This window comes from Abramis brama, assembly GCF_963993115.1.
Source record: "Abramis brama genome assembly, chromosome: 15".
Lineage (NCBI taxonomy): Eukaryota > Metazoa > Chordata > Actinopteri > Cypriniformes > Leuciscidae > Abramis > Abramis brama.
In genome coordinates, this window is record NC_139977.1 from 6439993 (window position 1) to 6458189 (window position 18197).

At 38.1% G+C, this 18197-nt stretch overlaps 2 protein-coding genes across 11 annotated transcripts in view; one reads left to right on the forward strand and one right to left on the reverse strand.

The window, feature by feature from the left end:
• The window catches only part of rbm27 (RNA binding motif protein 27), a 23894-nt gene extending 22305 nt beyond the window's left edge, over positions 1-1589 (reverse strand). For 7 of the 10 annotated variants that reach the window (XM_084137887.1, XM_084137886.1, XM_084137883.1 and 4 more), the window contains exons 1-4: positions 1402-1571; positions 749-867; positions 515-633; positions 122-201 (exon numbers count right to left, since the gene is read on the reverse strand). In XM_084137887.1, coding sequence (XP_083994013.1) covers positions 122-201; positions 515-633; positions 749-867; positions 1402-1472 — 389 coding nt within the window. In that variant the 5' untranslated portion in view covers positions 1473-1571. Of the gene's footprint in view, positions 1-121; positions 202-514; positions 634-748; positions 868-1401 lie in introns of all 10 variants that reach the window. The other 3 variants (XM_084137880.1, XM_084137888.1, XM_084137885.1) reach the window with 2 other exon arrangements.
• A 1939-nt stretch (positions 1590-3528) lies between these two features.
• The window catches only part of lars1b (leucyl-tRNA synthetase 1b), a 36730-nt gene continuing 22061 nt past the window's right edge, over positions 3529-18197 (forward strand). Inside the window, exons 1-17 of the mRNA XM_084138235.1 lie at positions 3529-3621; positions 4891-5012; positions 5114-5201; positions 5284-5364; positions 5455-5592; positions 5719-5880; positions 5971-6083; positions 7102-7165; positions 7264-7331; positions 8428-8653; positions 10314-10401; positions 10775-10851; positions 10996-11049; positions 15631-15771; positions 16408-16485; positions 17791-17876; positions 18115-18180. Of these exons, the coding sequence (XP_083994361.1) occupies positions 3616-3621; positions 4891-5012; positions 5114-5201; positions 5284-5364; positions 5455-5592; positions 5719-5880; positions 5971-6083; positions 7102-7165; positions 7264-7331; positions 8428-8653; positions 10314-10401; positions 10775-10851; positions 10996-11049; positions 15631-15771; positions 16408-16485; positions 17791-17876; positions 18115-18180 (1658 nt within the window). The 5' untranslated portion in view covers positions 3529-3615. The remainder of the gene's footprint in view (positions 3622-4890; positions 5013-5113; positions 5202-5283; positions 5365-5454; positions 5593-5718; positions 5881-5970; positions 6084-7101; positions 7166-7263; positions 7332-8427; positions 8654-10313; positions 10402-10774; positions 10852-10995; positions 11050-15630; positions 15772-16407; positions 16486-17790; positions 17877-18114; positions 18181-18197) is intronic.

Genomic DNA, 18197 nt, shown 5'->3' on the forward strand with positions numbered 1-18197 from the left:
CCAGATGGACAACTGAGAATATTTAACACCCACACAAAACAGAGCCTTTAACCTTTAGATCATATGAAGAAAATCTGTCAACACAAACGATAGAATAAAGATGCGGCTCTGGGAAACCAACCTTGATTCATTGAAGTCTGAACGATTCCTCAGTGGGCTTCTTCTTCTTCTGTTCTCCCTATCATCTTCAACATGAGCAGGCTGAAAACAAATGTTATTGTATAAATATTAACCCTATTTATTTATGCTTTTACACAAGGAACTGGAAGCTGTCGTGATTATTAAGGTGTATAATGCCCTATATACACGTCAACTAAATGTAATATGTAAATATGTTTCGAAAGGAAAACAAAAATGCGAATAACGTTATCTTTGGAAACGAATTAACCAAAAGTAGTTTGAAACACATTCTACAGTTTTAATAGTAAGAAAGAAAGAAATGACCCTGACTCATGTGCACTTTTTATGGACATTTATCAGTGACATAAAAAATGTGACAAAGAACAGGTTTTACCTCTTCCTTCTCCTCAAGCTTCTGCACTGGGATTTTACTTTCTTCTTTAGCAGCTGGATTTCCCAAATAATTTTTGGTGGTTAGACATTCAAAGAGTTTATCAACAAACCCCGTAGTCTCTGTGAAACAAGCAGATGAATTGACACGGTAAATACAAGAAAGGGCCTGAATTCACTAATAATTGCATACTTATGTACACAGAATATCAGCGATGTGAAGACTTTTTGTCGATACCTTTCTGAAGAAACACGTCCAACTGATCCGCACACAATGCTCGGAGTTCTTTCTCTGGTTTATCCTTCTTTACTAACGCCACAACATAGTTTGCCAGTGCAGATGGGTCAGCATCACATCTGTAAAAGATCTCACGGTCATTTGTGTAAATGCAAACTTGCAAGAGACAAGAAGTCTTCCATTTAATCAAATATATCCATGCATGTAAAACAACAATTTTCCAAGAGGTCTGCTAGGGTTTACTGAGATCAAATACAAGACAAATTGGCAGCTAAAACAAGAACCACCAAGCAAACTCATACTGACTGATCATACATGCCAAGGCTCTAAAACTAAAATAACTTGTGCCTGATCCTGTTTTGGCCCAGTCTATGAAAACTATCAGGCTGTTTTGATGACCACCCCTCTCAGCCAGCAGACCCTCTTAGCTTAGCTTCCAGCTACATGGTTCTAACTAGAAGTTTTGTTAGATTTCTGAACACTATGAGCTTATAAATGATTAGAACACAGTTGAACTGTCATATACACATAAAATCAAAGGAAACGATATCTGATTGCAGCGCGGATAAGTAATATGAATCCCAGCTAATGGGTTAGCATGTTAGCAGCGCAAGTTAGCTTCACTGCTTCAAATATCACTGTTCATCACTTACATGGGTTCAAGAAGTTTAGCAAGCCAGGATTTCAGAGCGTCAACATTTTCTATAATCATCCTGACGCGCATATGATTAATACTGATAAAAGGCTGGGTGTTTATGCGCAAGTCCTACTAGCATCGTCTTATAACACACACTGGGCCTTTCTGTAGTCACTGGCACGTCGGACAAGCTGCTGGAGGATCTCAGCAACGTCACGGGGAAACGTCACACAACGCAACGTCGGCAGCCAATTACAGAGACGCTATTACATGCTAATTTGCATACCACATTACCAGTCCCCCTCTTTTCATTCTAAACGTTTCCCAGAGACCGAGTCTGAAAGAGTCAGAAGAAAACATATAAATTAGTAAAAAGGTGTTTAATGTTGCAATTCCAACGGTTATATTATTTTTAAGTTTTCGTTTATTTTGTTGTTCTTTTCTGAAGTCTCTGTTTTAGTAACTTTAAGTAATCAGAGGTAGAATATTTAATATTTAATTATTGGATGTTCGTAATATTTCTGATTTCAAAAACATTAGTAAATTAATTTATTAGGCTACTGTAATATTATAACAATTAATATATATATTCTTTCATTTTACTGTTATTTTTATGATTTTTATTTGACCTAATTTTATCATAATTTCTCTAAAGTCCCCATGAAGTCAAAATTGAAGTTGTTTGGCTTTTTGTATGAATATGTTAGTTAGCCTTACTATTATCTATAAGCTATTGTGCTCCAAAACAATGACAAAAAGGGGGAAATACGTCAATACATTGAATATATGAAATTCCAAAGCTGACATAATAAATAAATATACGAAGAAATGTAAAAAAAGAGAAAGAATACATAAATACGCTATATACATAAATAAATATACAAAGAAATATAAAATAAATAAATGAATAAATGAGTATTTATACTTTTTGTACTTTATACTATATTTTATTTCCTTGTTTATGTATAATTGTATTTTTTTCCACATTTTTTTTCATTTATTTGTTATTTTTATTTACTTCCACATTTATTTATTTCTACATTTATTTATTTGCACATTTATTTATTTATTTCTACATTTGTTTATTTCTACATTTCTTTGTCCATATGGTAATGAGGGGTGTGTGATTTACCTCAGACATCAGCAGTCGAGCTCAGAGTAGCAGTGCTGAAGCTTTGAGGCCACAGTGACACTCTGTGGTGACCAAACGAAGTGCAAGCTTTTGCAAGTCACACAGGGAACGAATGACTTAGAGATGGCCAAATTTAAGTAATTTACTGTAATATCACCCTAATTGTATGAATATTGGGTGATACATACATATTCTTTATCCTGGACATGGCTGTAAAACATAATTTGGTTGGGATTTCTAATGTCTTGTTGGCATGAACAGAAACTACATCTTCAGCAGATCTGATAACAGAAGAAATCAGAAATCAGAGCTAAATATTTTGAGAAACAAATACATTTTTGACCCTTGCATTTCAGTTTATTTTGTAAATATTTACTAAATATATTTGCATACAAGTCAAGTCACCTTTATTTCTGTAGCTCTTTACGAAATACAGATTGTTTCAAAGCAGCTTAATTCACAATAGTAACAAATTCAAATTCTGCTGTAAAGCAGCTCTAACAAGCCAATAGTGTCATTATACAGCCAAAACTTCAGTTCCATGTTGATTCAGTTCAGTTTAATAACTGTAAAGTTTATGAATTGTGCACATACTGTAGCCTATACAGTGTATTTGTGAACATACATGTGTGTGACAAACTCCTAGCTGTACACTTCCACTGCACACCGAACGAGCAAAAGACACAAGAGAGTAGTGTTTTACATTTTTCACATTTGTGTATTTGGTGTGTATGTGGCTAATCATTTGACGGTTTGTGTGTAGAGTTATATGCAAAAACACCGTTTTGGGATGAAGTGTTTGCTTTTGCAAGAGATGTGTGACATTTTGCATCTTGTGTGCGTGTTTTGAGGTTTTGTGTGAAGATGTTTGAGAAATGGAGCCATAGTTTCAGAAATTGTGTGTAAGCAATTTAAAAAAACTGTATTATTATCCTTTTCTTTCTGTGTGTGAAATAGTCAAATCCAGAGCCGTCAAATCGTTTAACTACATTACCCATAGTGCAAAGCGTCTTCCGGCGGTGACGTTTCTGAACGGTGTCATCAGCCGAGTGTAGCGTGGGTTTTTTTCTTCAACAAATCCTGCTGAAGTTATTCAAAATGACGGTAAATTTGATTTATATTAAGCCGGTTTGATGTTTCGCACTCTTTACTTCATGCGGTTTGGAGCACTGCCTGTTTCATGGTCTCAAACTCCCCAAAAAATTATTAAACCGGTCCATTGAGACGCATGGTTATCTTTAGCAACTAGCTTCATGCATATGTGTCTGTTAACGTTGTTCATGTATGTTCTTTGAATCCTGAACAAAAAGTAGTTGCAAATATTCGATCCACACAGAAAGCGATCTCTACAACAGCATTAACACTCTCTGGCAAGTCGGAATAAGTTGTTGGCAGAGTAATATGAATAGAGTTGACAGCTGTCAATCAGAGGTGCTGATGTGTGTAGCTCAGAACAGTAGTAATGCTCAAGTACCAGTTTATAGCTTAGTTTATATATATATATATATATCACACACACACACACACACAGTACCGGTCAAATGTTTGGAAACATTACTATTTTTTTTTATATTTTTTTTTTAAAACCTGCATTTATTTGACCAAAACTACAGAAAATTATTGTGACATTTTATTACAATTTAAAATAATGGTTTTCTATTTTAATATACTTTAAAATATAATTTATTCTTGTAATTTAAGCTAATAAATCATCTAATATGATGATTTATTAACAATGTTGGAAACAGTTGTGCTGCTTAATATATATATATATATATATATATATATATATATATATATATATATTTTATTACCTGTCATACTTATAAAAAGTAAAAAAAAAAAACACAGAACAGTATTTATTTAAAATATAAATATTTTGTAACAATACACACTACTGTTCCAAAGTTTGGGGTCAGTAAGAGACTTATTTCAAAAACATTAAAATTAGTAATGTTTCTAAAAAATTTACCGGTTGTGTTGTGTGTAAATGTATGTATATTAACAGAAGCCAACATTTGAAGTGGATCAAAACCTTTCATCAAAGTTATACATGAATTTTGAACAATACCCATTCTTGTCTTAGAACAACTTTGATAAACTTTTTTAATCCACTTCAAATGTTGACTACTGTATATATAGACATATACACACACACAACTGGTAACATTTTTGGAAACATTACTAATATTGTTAATATGTTAATAACATAGTGTGTGTGTGTGCATATATATATATATATATATATATATATATATATATATATATATATATAAAATATTATTTATATATTATATTAATATACTTATATTATTTTTATTTTTTTTCCTTATATTTCACATGTAGAAGTTTAAGTTAAATATGTCATTCCAGGAACGCAAAGGAACAGCAAAACTTGACTTTTTGAGGAAGATTGAAGAGGAGGTTCAGCAGAAATGGGAGAGGGAAAAGCTTTTTGAGACCGACGCTCCAACCACCATTGGAGGAAGTACAGAGTGAGTCTGTTTTATATATATTGCAGTATTTGCAGTATTTCCTGAGGTTTTACAGATTATATTCATCATGACTAATGTATTATTATCATCTGTCTACCCAGTAAGAACAAGTACTTGGTCACATTTCCCTACCCATACATGAATGGGAGGCTTCACCTTGGACATACATTCTGCTTGTCAAAGTGTGAGGTGAGTTTGAAAGCCAATCAAAGAATATATCATAGACATCATGCCATATAATTTGCCAACTCAATTATAATTTCTTGTATAGTTTGCAATAGGTTACCAGCGGTTGAAAGGAAAGCTGTGTCTTTTCCCATTTGGACTTCACTGCACTGGGATGCCCATTAAAGTGAGTAGTTTAATCTCTTCTGCACCTCAGATCTGTACATTTTTGTAATCAACATCATATAATATAATATAACATATCTATGTCTACCAGGCCTGTGCAGACAAGTTGAAGAGGGAAATGGAGCTGTATGGATTCCCGCCCCAATTCCCTGAGGAAGATGAAGAGGAGGAAGAGCAGAAGACGACCAGTGATGAGGTCATCATCAAGGACAAGTCAAAGGGCAAGAAGGTATATATATATTATGAGGAAATTCTAACTTAACTGTTGTAAGGTTGATCCATGAATGATCAATATTGTAGTATAAATAATGAAAATTAATACATTTTCTTTTTTCGAATGTCATGCCATTGGCAGAGCAAAGCTGTTGCAAAGTCTGGAAGCGCCAAGTTCCAGTGGGACATCATGAAGTCTCTGGGCCTGCGGGACGATGAGATTGTAAAGTTTGCTGAAGCTGAACATTGGCTGGATTATTTTCCTCCTCTTGCTGTAGAAGATCTGAAGAAAATGGGTCTCAAGGTAGTGAAAGCTCACCTGAGCCATTGTCGTTCTGCCCATTACTTTGTACTTTGCTATTTAAATGCAAAATGCACCATTTTAATGCTGTAGGTTGATTGGCGTCGCTCCTTCATTACGACCGATGTAAACCCCTTCTACGACTCTTTTGTGAGGTGGCAGTTCATCACTCTAAAAGAGAGAAAAAAGATCAAGTTTGGGAAAAGGTATGGTAAAATACTGAACTATGACTCAAGTATTCATCAATTTGTATGTTACTGGTGGAGGGAAACCAATATACGAGTTTTACCTGTTAATCAATACTGATAGTTGATAGTTGTGACACCAAAGTTTAATATTTGCACAAATGTAACATGCATCATTAACGGTAGGGAGACAATTTGTTTCATAAACACTTTGTGTTATACTGGTTGAAACTCTCTTCACATCCTGATTGCATTCAATAATATGAAATCTAAATATTCAAATGTTGTACATATTGAGCATGAAGAATCATTTTCACGCATTATTGGCTCCTCTGAGTCCAGAGCTTAAATTCATTGAAAGTCTTTGGGATGTGCTGGAGGAGACTTTACAGAGTGCTGGACTCTTGCATTGTCAATACAAGATCTTGACCAAAAAGTGATGCGCCTCTTGATGGAAATAGTGTAAGGTAGTGTTGTCAAAAGTACCGACTTCGGTACCAAGTTGGTACTGAAATCTAAAAAATGTGACTATACAAGCATTTCCCTCTAGCATTTTGAGCGCTGTTGAGCGGATTCTTAAACACCTCTGATTGGCCATTGTGTTCACGGACTTAACATAAATGTCTGTGATTTGGCTCCAATAATCAACTCTTCAAAAACATGGTCTTCACCGAGCGCTTGAAAGCAGGAGTCTATCAGTCGATCCCTCTTATATCCACTGATAAACGGATTTGCTGATAGACGCCTGCTTTCAAACGCTCCCGTGTGTGTCTGTGTAAGCGCTAGGTCAGGGATGGGCAACTTCGGTCCTGGAGGGCCACTGTCCTACAGAGTTTAGCTCCAACCCTGAAAAAATCACCTGCCTGTAATTTTCTTGTAATCCTGAGGACCTTGATTAGCTTGTTCAGTTTGATTAGGGTTGAAGCTAAACTCTGTAGGACAGTGGCCCTCCAGGACCGAAGTTGCCCATCCCTGCGCTAGGTGAAGAGCCTCAAAGTCTATCTACAAGTGTTTGAAACCTTTTTTTTTGCTCTTATAGATATACCATTTACTCTCCGAAAGATGGGCAGCCCTGCATGGACCATGACAGACAGACAGGAGAGGTGGGGGCTACTTTTAATTAAGAAATTCCTTTTCTTTTTTCCTTTTTTTTTTTAATACGATGGATATGTGTGTCCTATAGTAATGATCTGTATTGCAGGGAGTTGGTCCTCAAGAGTACACTCTTATTAAGATGAAGATTGTGGAACCTTACCCAGCAAAATTGAGGTAAAATCTTTAATATTACGTTTTTTAATGATTGACATATTTATGTATCATGTTACTCCAAAGAATGTCATGGTACTGTAAACTCGCACTCGATTGGCCCAAAGCCGGCATCCGACCAGTGCGGAAGGTCTTTACGTGTTACTGTATTTTTCTCGAGGCAAAGTATTTTTGGTTAAAGGGATAGTTCACTTTGAAATAAAATTTTGGTATGTTTTAGCTTACCTCAAGGGCATCCAAGATGTAGGTGTCTTTTTTCCGCAGTAGTTTCAATTTTGATATTTTTAGGTCAAACCGTTCTTGTCTGTCAGTCATATAATGCAGGTCTATGGTCACCACCTCAAAGAGCACAGAGTCCAAATTAAAGCAATTCCTCATCGTCCAAATTAAACAATTCCCCATCGTAAGTACACATTGATGGCCTAAGACACGAAACGAGCGGTTTGTATGAGAAAACGAACAGTATTTATATAGTTTTTACCTTTTGTACACAGCCACGTCCAAGTGATCTGAGGGCGCGGGCGCTTCCTAGTGTGTGACGTGTGCGCAGACTGGTGCATAGATAAATACACTAGATGTCGCCTTGTCTACGGCAGTTCATTGGAACGAATGTCTTTAAGGTGACATCTAGTGTATATATCTATGCACCAGTCTGCGCACACGTCACACACTAGGAAGCGCCCGCGCCCTCAGATCACTTGGACGTGGCTGTGTACAAAAGGTAAAAACTATATAAAAACTGTTCGTTTGAAAATTTCAAACGAAATACCGAAATACTGAAATACTGAAAATTTCAAACGAAATACTGTTCGTTTGAAAATTTCAGACATTTCAAATGATACCAAACATGTATAATACTCGATGATAATTATTCACATCAAGCCATATGTATTTTTGGGTAATTTTCATGTGGTCTCAGCATGAGAGAGGGGGAGAGATGTATTCTGAGGTGAGACTTTGTGTCTCAATTGGTGAGTTCAAATGTTAATTTCCTTTGTTGTCTCAGAGAGCAGCTCTCTCTTCCAGTTCTTCCAGTTTTTCCAGTCTTACAGTACCAAAAACATGGTACTTGTAAATACATTTTTTTCTATGTTTTCAGTGTTCTTAAAGACAAGAACATTTTTCTGGTTGCTGCGACTCTGAGGCCTGAAACCATGTTTGGTCAAACGAACTGCTGGATCCGGCCAGATATGAAGTACATCATATTTGAGACGGCCAGCGGTGACCTGTTCATCAGCACACAGCGGTCCGCCAGGAACATGTCCTACCAGGGCTTTACCAAAGAGAACGGAGTGGTTCCAGTGCTCATGAACATCATGGGCCAGGTTTGTGTCCTTAAAGCACACACTGCTTGTGTTTTATAATAAATAAAGTTGGCCTATTTAACTTTATGACAATATAAATTAACAAGAAAGTAAAAAAGGAAATAGAATATGAAATCCAAAATTTGAGAGTAACATGCTATTTAAATGAAAACGTATGGTAGTATACTATATTAAAGGGGGTTATATGATGCTTTTAAATGTTTTCCTTTCCTTGAGTATGTAATGTGTCTGTTTATGCATGTATAAGATCTGCAAAGTCACAAAACTCATAATCTCCCACAAAAGTGATTTATTCTATATAATGAACGCTGCTCCAGACCTGCCTAAAACATATTGATTGAAGTCCAGACGTTACTTACTCAAACATCTACATTATAATTTGTAATATTAGCACAATGCAAAGGCATTTGTAAAGTAAGAAGACAAGGCTTCAGTGAATTGTAGTGTTGTCACCATGTCGTGGTGTTCTGATGTTGGTTCCACATCTGCTTTATCATCCACATTTTCAGAGTCGGACTCGGGTTTGAACTCAGGGCGGTCCTTAGGGCGGTGCGACTACACGGGGCCCGTGCTTTGGGGGGGGCCCGCTTCCTCTTAAGGCCCTGATATACTTCAAACAAAGTTCTTTTTTGTTTTTTGTTTAGGGGTAAAACGAAGTTCGAAATGCGTGAGCTGATACTGATAGCTGCATACTGATAGCGAACATCTGACTCCGCCCACACTGCTGAGAAAAGCATGGTTAGATGAATGAAAAGCACGGTTAGATGAATATGCAAATATGTGCTGCGCTCTTTCCTCTCAATAACAAAATAAACACACAGCAAAATTGAGAAAACAGTAAGCATTTTTTAATAAAGCATAAGAAAAGCATCCGTTCATCATAGCAATGTGGATATGTTTGCATGAGCTCTGCAATTCGGCACTCTAGTAAAGTCACGTCTATTTATTTATATAGCACTTAAAATCAAGCAGCTTTACCGTATTAAACATAAAAAACAGTGTCTGTGTCTCGTTTCATCAGTACAACTTCTTTTTCTACTATAAACAGCTGTGTGCTCATGTTTTCACTCGCGGACGTCTGACCTCTACGGCCTCCAACAGTGGAAATTAACCAGAAAATATTTCCATGTGAAAGAAGGCGGAGCCTCAGCACACACCTACCTATTACATAATCGCCACGGACCAATAGTAGTGTGTGTATATATATATATATATACACTATACAGAGCTTTTCATATTAATATGAAAAGCTCTCTCTGGCAAGCTGTTTCGAACTCCCAAAACGAACTCAAAAGTTCATTTTGGCCTGATTTTGTTCGAGATTACTCTAGACACCTTCAGACCACCAAATTACCAAAAATGTCACATCAGTTCATTCTTTGATTTCACTTGAAGTAAATCAGGGCCTTAACTCGCACTGGGGCGGCCTTGCTTGAACTGATACGATAATACCGAAAATTTTTTAACTGTTTGTGTTTACAATTGCTTTAGAAGCAATGAAAGCTGAAGCTCGCGATTATGTTAAGAGGCGTTACATTTTCTAACACGCTTTTTTTTTTTATAAGAAGAAACTACATAAAAGCTAAATAAAAAAAATAAATCCAGCTTGTGCATGTATGATGTTTACTCTCTCTCTTTCTCTCTCTCTCCCATCTTTCAGGACATCCTGGGCTGTGCATTGAACGCCCCCCTCACCTCATACAAGACCATTTATGCCCTGCCAATGCTCACCATTAAAGAAGACAAAGGTACTCGACAACACCCCATAATATCGTCGCATCACATTACCCCTGCACAGACAAGATGCATCTCTGAACGGGCCGCAGGGCAAATACCATGTGTTTTTAAAAGCCAAAGTGAAAGCGACGTCAGTCATTGGGGAGAACAGTGAAGCTTGGAGAGATGGAATATGGAAATGTCCGTAATGAATGTTCCCTCAGGCTGTGCGGACCACATTACTCCCATCACAAACTGCTCCTCACCTAATGTGATTCGGCAGTTATTCTTTTTCTTATACCCTGGGCTCCAAATTGATACGTTAGAAATGTTAATATCGATCGTTTTAACATTTAGTAAGTTATCTCATTATGGGAGGTTGTTGAAATTAATTTGTGGTCACAGGAACTGGAGTTGTCACCAGTGTGCCGTCAGATGCGCCTGATGACATCGCGGCTCTGAGGGACATTAAAAAGAAGCAGGTGTTGTATTTGTTTTATGGAATTTCATTTTCTTTTCTTGATTCAGTTGTTTGATTACCGTTTCTGAGGGGAATTCCCAGAGAGATAACTGTATTCCAGGTAAGATGAATGTGATGGATGATGATTTTTTTTTTTTTTTTTTAGGCTTTGAGAGAGAAGTATGGAATTCAAGATTTTATGGTCCTACCATTTGAGCCGGTAAGCAGCTTTTTTTAAGTCGTAAGTCGGCCTGAAACGGAAATTCTAAAAGTCTTTCCTTCTCTATTTTGAAGTGAAATGGCTTCTCAAACAAGGAAAAATGTAGGGAAGGACTTGATTTTGTGTGTCGGGAATTGATTGGATTGTTGGATTGTTGTGGTTTGCTATTGTTGCGATATATCATGTATAATACATTTCCTGCAATATTCCCTAAAATATAAGTTTCAATTTTCATGGTGACTTTAAAGTCCCCATGCAAGGCACAAAAATAAAGAAAAGCCCGCTGGCCCAGTGGGAGTGTGTGAGAGTTACTGAGCTGCGCTCCCAAAAAGCTTTGTAATACTAAATGGATCATAAAGACCATTGGTGACAATGGGTTCTACAATCTACTTAGGCTTACAATACTTTTACAGTAATACCCAGCCCTGGGCCCAGATTCAGGGAATATTCTTAAATTATAAGAATAATACAAATATTTTTTAATTTCTTTTTTTCTTATTATTTTCAATAAGAAATAATAGTAACTAGATTTGATTTGAAGATTATACTTTTAAAGATGTCAATAAAATGTTTTAGCAAGTTGCTTGCATATTTTAACACATTGATAGCATGTTTTATCACAGTGGTTCTCAACTCCAGTCCTCGGGACCCACTGCTCTGCACATTTTGTATGTCTCCCTTATTTAACACACCTGAATCAGATCATCAGCTCGTTAGGAGAGACTCCATGAACTGAACTGAGTGTGTCAGATAAGAGAGACTTACAAAATGTGCAGAGCAGTGGGTCCCGAGGACTGGAGTTGAGAACCACTGTTTTATCACATTGTTAACATGTTTTAACATTATTTGGCTCATTGCTAACATGATTTAACATGTTCCTAACATGATTTAGCACATTGCTAGAATATTGCTAATCATGGATTAATAGACCAGGTTGAAATCACAAAAACGTGCCTTAATAAAAATCCTCAGGCATTTTTGAGTAAAAGTTGGCAAATAGACTATTCTAGGGGTATTTTTTATGCTGAATCCATTTTTGCTGTTTGCCAAGCTGTATCTCTTACATGAAACTCAGTAGAGTGCAAAATCCAAGATGACCGCCTCATACGCCAAAATGAGCAAATTTCTCAGCACTGGCTCAAAGATAAACTGTTTTTATTGTGCTATAGCATTTATTGAGTAAAGGAAACAAACAGAATAGTCAGAACAAGTTAGTCATTCTGTCTTACAATATTTCTGGTAAACACTGACTTGTAATTTTGTGTATTTGAGTATCCATATAAGAACATCAACATCATGCTGGTGGCAGCAAAAGGCCTATATCTTAAACCATCATCCTATTACATTATGTTAACAGTGTTTATTACTTTTCAACATTTACATGTCCATGTAAACAAGTTTAAGGACTTAAATTTAACCAAACTAAATTCTCTTTTGGTTTATTTATGAAAAAGATATTCTCAGAAAGATTGGTTGTAAATATTAAGAATTGAGACAAATTAACAAATTACCAAAACATATCACGGTAATGTGTCACACCACTAACATTAGCTTTGAACAGATAAAGGAAATAAACACAGTAAACTTGGCCTAAAATTACCTTATAAAGTTGGACATAACATTAGCTGAATAATAACTAAAACATGAACTGCATGGCATATAAAATGTAATGTTATTTAAACAATGGTACAACAAGATTCTCCAATATGATCATAACACAGAGCAGTGCTCTTATTCAGTTCAGCATTTTGCTACATTCTGCATTACTTGTCTTGCACTGGCATGCAGCAGAGCAACGCAGACGAGACTTTTTACATTTACATCGTGCACTCATACATCTTAAGGCGCAGTTGCAGCTGATCAATTCCAAACAGTAGTCTGACTAACCGAGGTTATGTTAGGTAACCAAGTACGTTCTCTTACCCCCAATTTCCACCAACTGCGGAACGGCTGCGAATCCGCTCCGGAACGGCGGCGGAGTCAATAGATTTCCATTAAAGTCAATGTGTGTATTTTCACTGACTGCGGAACGGCTGCATTCCGACTCCGTCCCAGCTCCGGTGATCCGCAGCCCCCCGGAGCAGATACGCAGAGCTTCGATTTTTGCCGGATGCCGCAGCCGTTCCGCAGCAATTCAGCACAGGGCAGATTGTGCGGGACTGGTTATATCGTGCGATCATACGTGAATCTCGTGGGTTCTCGTGACTTCAGCTCTCAGTCGCGGCCGCAGCCGTTCCGCATCAAAGCCGGACCTGGTGAGTATTGACGGACGGCGTAGCACGGAGCCGACACTGAGCGGAGCCGATCCGCAGCTGTTCCTCAGTTGGTGGAAATCCAGGGTAACGAGAGGTTCTCTCGTATTGCGTAAGTTGCTTACGCTACGGGAACCCCTTGTCAACGCCGTGCGCGCCGAGCATCCAGTGCGTGAGTCCCAGGGAAACAGGCAGCCAGCAACGCGGGCCAGCACATGTACATAAGCACTTCATAGGGAAATACAGAGCGGCTCCACCGGTCTATGTATAGAGAATATCGCCCTTAGTACAGCTCAACCAGAAGAGCTAATAGTCACGTGAGAGTAGCCTGCACACGAACAAACTGGGCAGAACATACACACCACTTAGACTGATAAAAGTTTAGCCTGCAAGGCGGGAACTTCCAGGTTATAAAACTTAACAAATGTAGAGGGGGAGGCCCAGCCTGCCGCCATACAAATGTCATGAATAGAAATCCCGCTGGACCAAGCCCACGACGTGGCCATGCCTCTAGTGGAGTGGGCCCTGATGCCCATAGGGCACTGCAGATGTTTGGACGCATAAGCTGCTGTGATAGTGTCCACTATCCATCTGGACAGGCTATGTTTCGAGGCGGCGAGACCCTTGGTGCGCCCACCAAACGAAACAAAGCGCTGGAGCTGCTCAGAACGCCTGAAGGTGGCAGAGCGCGAGATGTAAACCCTCAGCGCCATGACGGGGCATAAGAGGTAATCACTGTCCTCACTATCGGATGCTGGCAGAGCCGATAGGGAGATGATCTGCGCCCTAAAGGGAGTGCCAATCGCCTTGGGGACGTAACCGTGTCTCGGTTTGAGGATGACTTTAGAGTCATTTGGTCCGAACTCGAGACATGCGGGGCTGACGGATAGCATGTGTAGATCCCCCACATGTTTTACTGAAGACAGAGCTATCAGAAAAACGGTCTTGAGCGAAAGGTATTTTAGGTCCACGGATTCTAACGGTTCAAAGGGAAATGCTTTCAGGGCCTCTAGGACCAAAGAAAGATCCCAAATAGGAACCGAGGGGGGTCGCGGGGGGTTCATCCTCCTGGCTCCTCTAAGGAAGCGGATGATGAGCTTGTTCCTTCCTATCGCGCGGTCGTGCGTCGACTCTGCGAACGCTGCAATAGCCGCAACGCAAACTTTGAGCGTGGAAGGGGACCTGCCCTTGTCCAACAGCTCTAGAAGGAAGGAGAGCACCCACGAAACCCCACATGTGTGTGGGTCAAGGCTCTTTGTAGCGCACCATTTGGAGAACACTGACCATTTAGACACGTAGAGTCTTCTCGTAGAAGGAGCTCTAGACTGCGTGATCGTGTTCACGACCCCTTCTGGCAAAGCAACGGTTATTCGTTGATTATCCACGCATGCAGAGACCAGCGCTTTGGATGGGGATACCGCGAACGCATAGAACAAGCGGTGCCGGACCACGTGCTGTTCTGTGTTCTGGACAAGAAGCACTCTGTCAATTGCTTCTCTGTGATGAGGATCATGAAGCTTGCCTCTACTTTGTGCAGCTGCTTTTAGTGTCAAAAGGCCCTGTTCTGTCGCATTGTATAGCTTATCTTTCTTGGATTCTTGGCATATAATGCAAGTATCCAATGACATTGACCCGTCAGGCTTCAAACTACACACAGCTTCCATAATTGGTGATCTTATAATCTGACCAACTTCATGGGTACAATTCCACAACTGTAAATATTTTGTGTTGGTTCATGTCGCTCTTTGGATATAAAAATTAATTCTGATAAAAAATACGATGTGTGGACATAACTGCAGAAAGTAATAGAAAGTAGAAAGTAGAATAAAAAACCTCTTGGATAACTCTGAACTCAATTCACACACTTTGATTCAAAGACAATAGTATGCATGTGACTCCAAACAAATGACCCTCGCATTTTAGATATTCTGTTTGTCCATTTGAAATAAGGAGAAAAACAGATATTTTCATGACTACAATGAGAAATAATGCAATTATCATTGTCACATACAAGTATCTTAATTCCCACCTAAATAAACTTGCTCGTTAATTGATGTCGTGCATGATGTAAAGTTTATAAATATAAAATTTCCTGACATTTTGGTCATCTTGAAGTTTGCGCTCTACTGGGTTTCACATAAGAGATACAGCTTGGCAAACAGCAAAAATGGATTCAGCAGAAAAAATACCCTTAGAAAAGTCTGTTTGCCAACTTTTACTAAAAAATGCCCAAGGGTGTCACATTATCTGAAAATCGACCTAGTCTATTAAGGGATTTTTCAGAACGTTCCTAAATTCTGTGTGTCTAAAGTGGTTTATGTTCCACCAGGTACCCATCATTGAGATTCCAGGGTATGGGAACCTATCGGCTCCTTTGGTTTGTGATGAACTGAAGATCCAAAGCCAGAATGACAGAGAGAAACTGGCCGAGGCCAAAGAGAAAGTCTACCTTAAGGGCTTTTACGAGGGGGTGAGACCATACGAACACCAACATCACTCAAATGACCCATTTTCTAGTGGAATGCATGTTGGGGACAACTGAAATAATAAACAATTTAAATACACAGCTAGCCATGTATTATCCCGCTTATACCATGGTCATTTGCCAGCATCGAAAAGTTAAAGCTGTCATTGATGTTTACAAGTCAAAATGGTTCCGTCAGTTACGTCTCGTTATATTCAGCATTCTGTCCGCTTTAAATCACACACAGAGATAAATTAGTGCTGTAAGGTTACATTTATTTGACTGAATCATAACATTTACTGTATTTGAATGAATTAACCTATCGAGAGAGAGTAATGTGTGTGAACTACCTGATTCTGTGCAATGTCTCTCTACTAGCATTGAAGCTGTGAGTTGAATTACTTCAAAAACAGCGATGTCACCACCTCCTCCCTGAGTAATATAATGTAGCGGTTCAGTAGAGGTGAAGTTAATTTATTAATAAAAGTCACGGGGCAGTGTTGACAACAAGGTTCTGTACTTCTTAATGTTTCTAAGTGTATATAGCGCAATCTTTGTGTGAGTGACGTGTGTGTGTGTGCTTCAATGAAAGCAGCCTTCATGTGCTCATCTGAACAACTTTACTGAACTTTGTTTTGCTAGATCATGTTAGTGGAGGGTTTCAAGGGTCAGAAGGTCCAGGATGTGAAGAAGCCCATTCAGAAGATGATGGTGGAGAAGGTTGGTGGACTGTATGTAAATCCTTGTAAAGCCTGACATATGAAATAATAGTCAGAAAAATATATTTTTTTGAAATGGCACAGTTTATTGAACCTTTAGACAATATCTAAAAAGGCTGGACAATAGGGACTGCCTGGGGCCAGCATAAACGCCAGTGCTGCATGTCACAAAATAAGTTTATCATTTGCACGTGTTTTTAAGCCTTGCCAATTAAAATGTTCAAGCGCAAGAAGACAATTCAATATTTGCGCGCTGTGTGAGAAGTTTCGTGTGCGCAACACATATCCGTAGCGTGCTCCCAGAAAGCCGCCTCTCAGACAAGAGCGCAAATGTTGGATTGATTTCTCTTTCACGTCTGTGCTTCAATGGACATATTCACAGAAAATTATGTCAAAATGCCCGTATTGGTGAGTATCCTTGTAAACATATTCAGTTATGTCTTAAGTAAACCGTTATAAACAGAAATAAAAAGTGTAACTGATCCGTGCATTAGTTCCGGATTAGGTCCTAATATTCCTGCTGCTGTCTTTGTTTTTAATGTTAATCAAACAACAAAGAAAAAAATCACTCACTACTCTTGACTAAATAACTTCTGAAACTTTAAAAAGGATTAATCTTTCTAATCAATTTCTGTGCCTGGAAACGACTATTAGATCTACTTAAACAAACTTGAAAAGCAGTGTTCATTCACTTGTATGTTTGTTCTGTTGTATTTATTTGTGGTATTGCTCATAATTTGGTTATTTGTTCTTATTTTATTACTGAAAATTATAATTTCTGTCTGTAGATGTAGATACAAATAAACCTTCATCAAAAACCTGATGGGTCAATAATTTGATATTTGATAAAGAACAGAGGTGCAAATTAAAGGGAAAAACTTAATGTAAAGAAATTATAAATTGACATTATACCTTGACAAAGGCCACTTGTTGTCCCGAAACGTTGATAATAAATGTGCTTAAGAGAGTGTGCAGTTATATTATCTTTGCACTCACATTTTTTTAACATGATTTTTCTAAAAAAATGTATGGATAATCAAGTAAACCTAAGTTACTGTTTACTAAGTAAGTGTTTATCTCGATATATTTCCCAAATATATAATATCATACTTTTTTTTTCTTTTTCAGTTTGGATCATGTTGATAATTTAGAGAACTTTTGCATATCAAATTTTATGCAGTAGGCTTTATAGGGTTAATGATTGAATGGAAAAGGGTTAATGAAATGTTGGTTTGGGAATCAGTTTTTTTTGTTTATAAAATATGGAAATAAACTTGGCCTAACTCAATTTTGTTGATATTTCTAGGGTGAGGCACTGATTTACATGGAGCCAGAGAAGCAGGTGTTATCTCGGTCTGCAGACGAGTGTGTTGTGGCGTTGTGCGATCAATGGTTAGTGCAGAAAACACTCATACAGATACTGCATATGTTGTACACATCTCAGAACCCATGATAACGTCCACTTCTGTCTTGTATTCACTTCCTGTTCAATAAGAGAATGCCTTATCCTTGTGATCTTGTGAGATTTAAGTCCTTTTTTTATCGCGTTTTATCGCGGTGCATTGCCATGCGGAGTCCCTGATGGATTTGACTTGTCAGACAGTGACTGCATGGGGTCTTTATCTGACAGGTATCTGGATTATGGCAATGAGGAATGGAAAAAGCAAGCCATGGGTGTCCTGGAGGCTCTGGAAACGTAAGTCTTGCACTTTG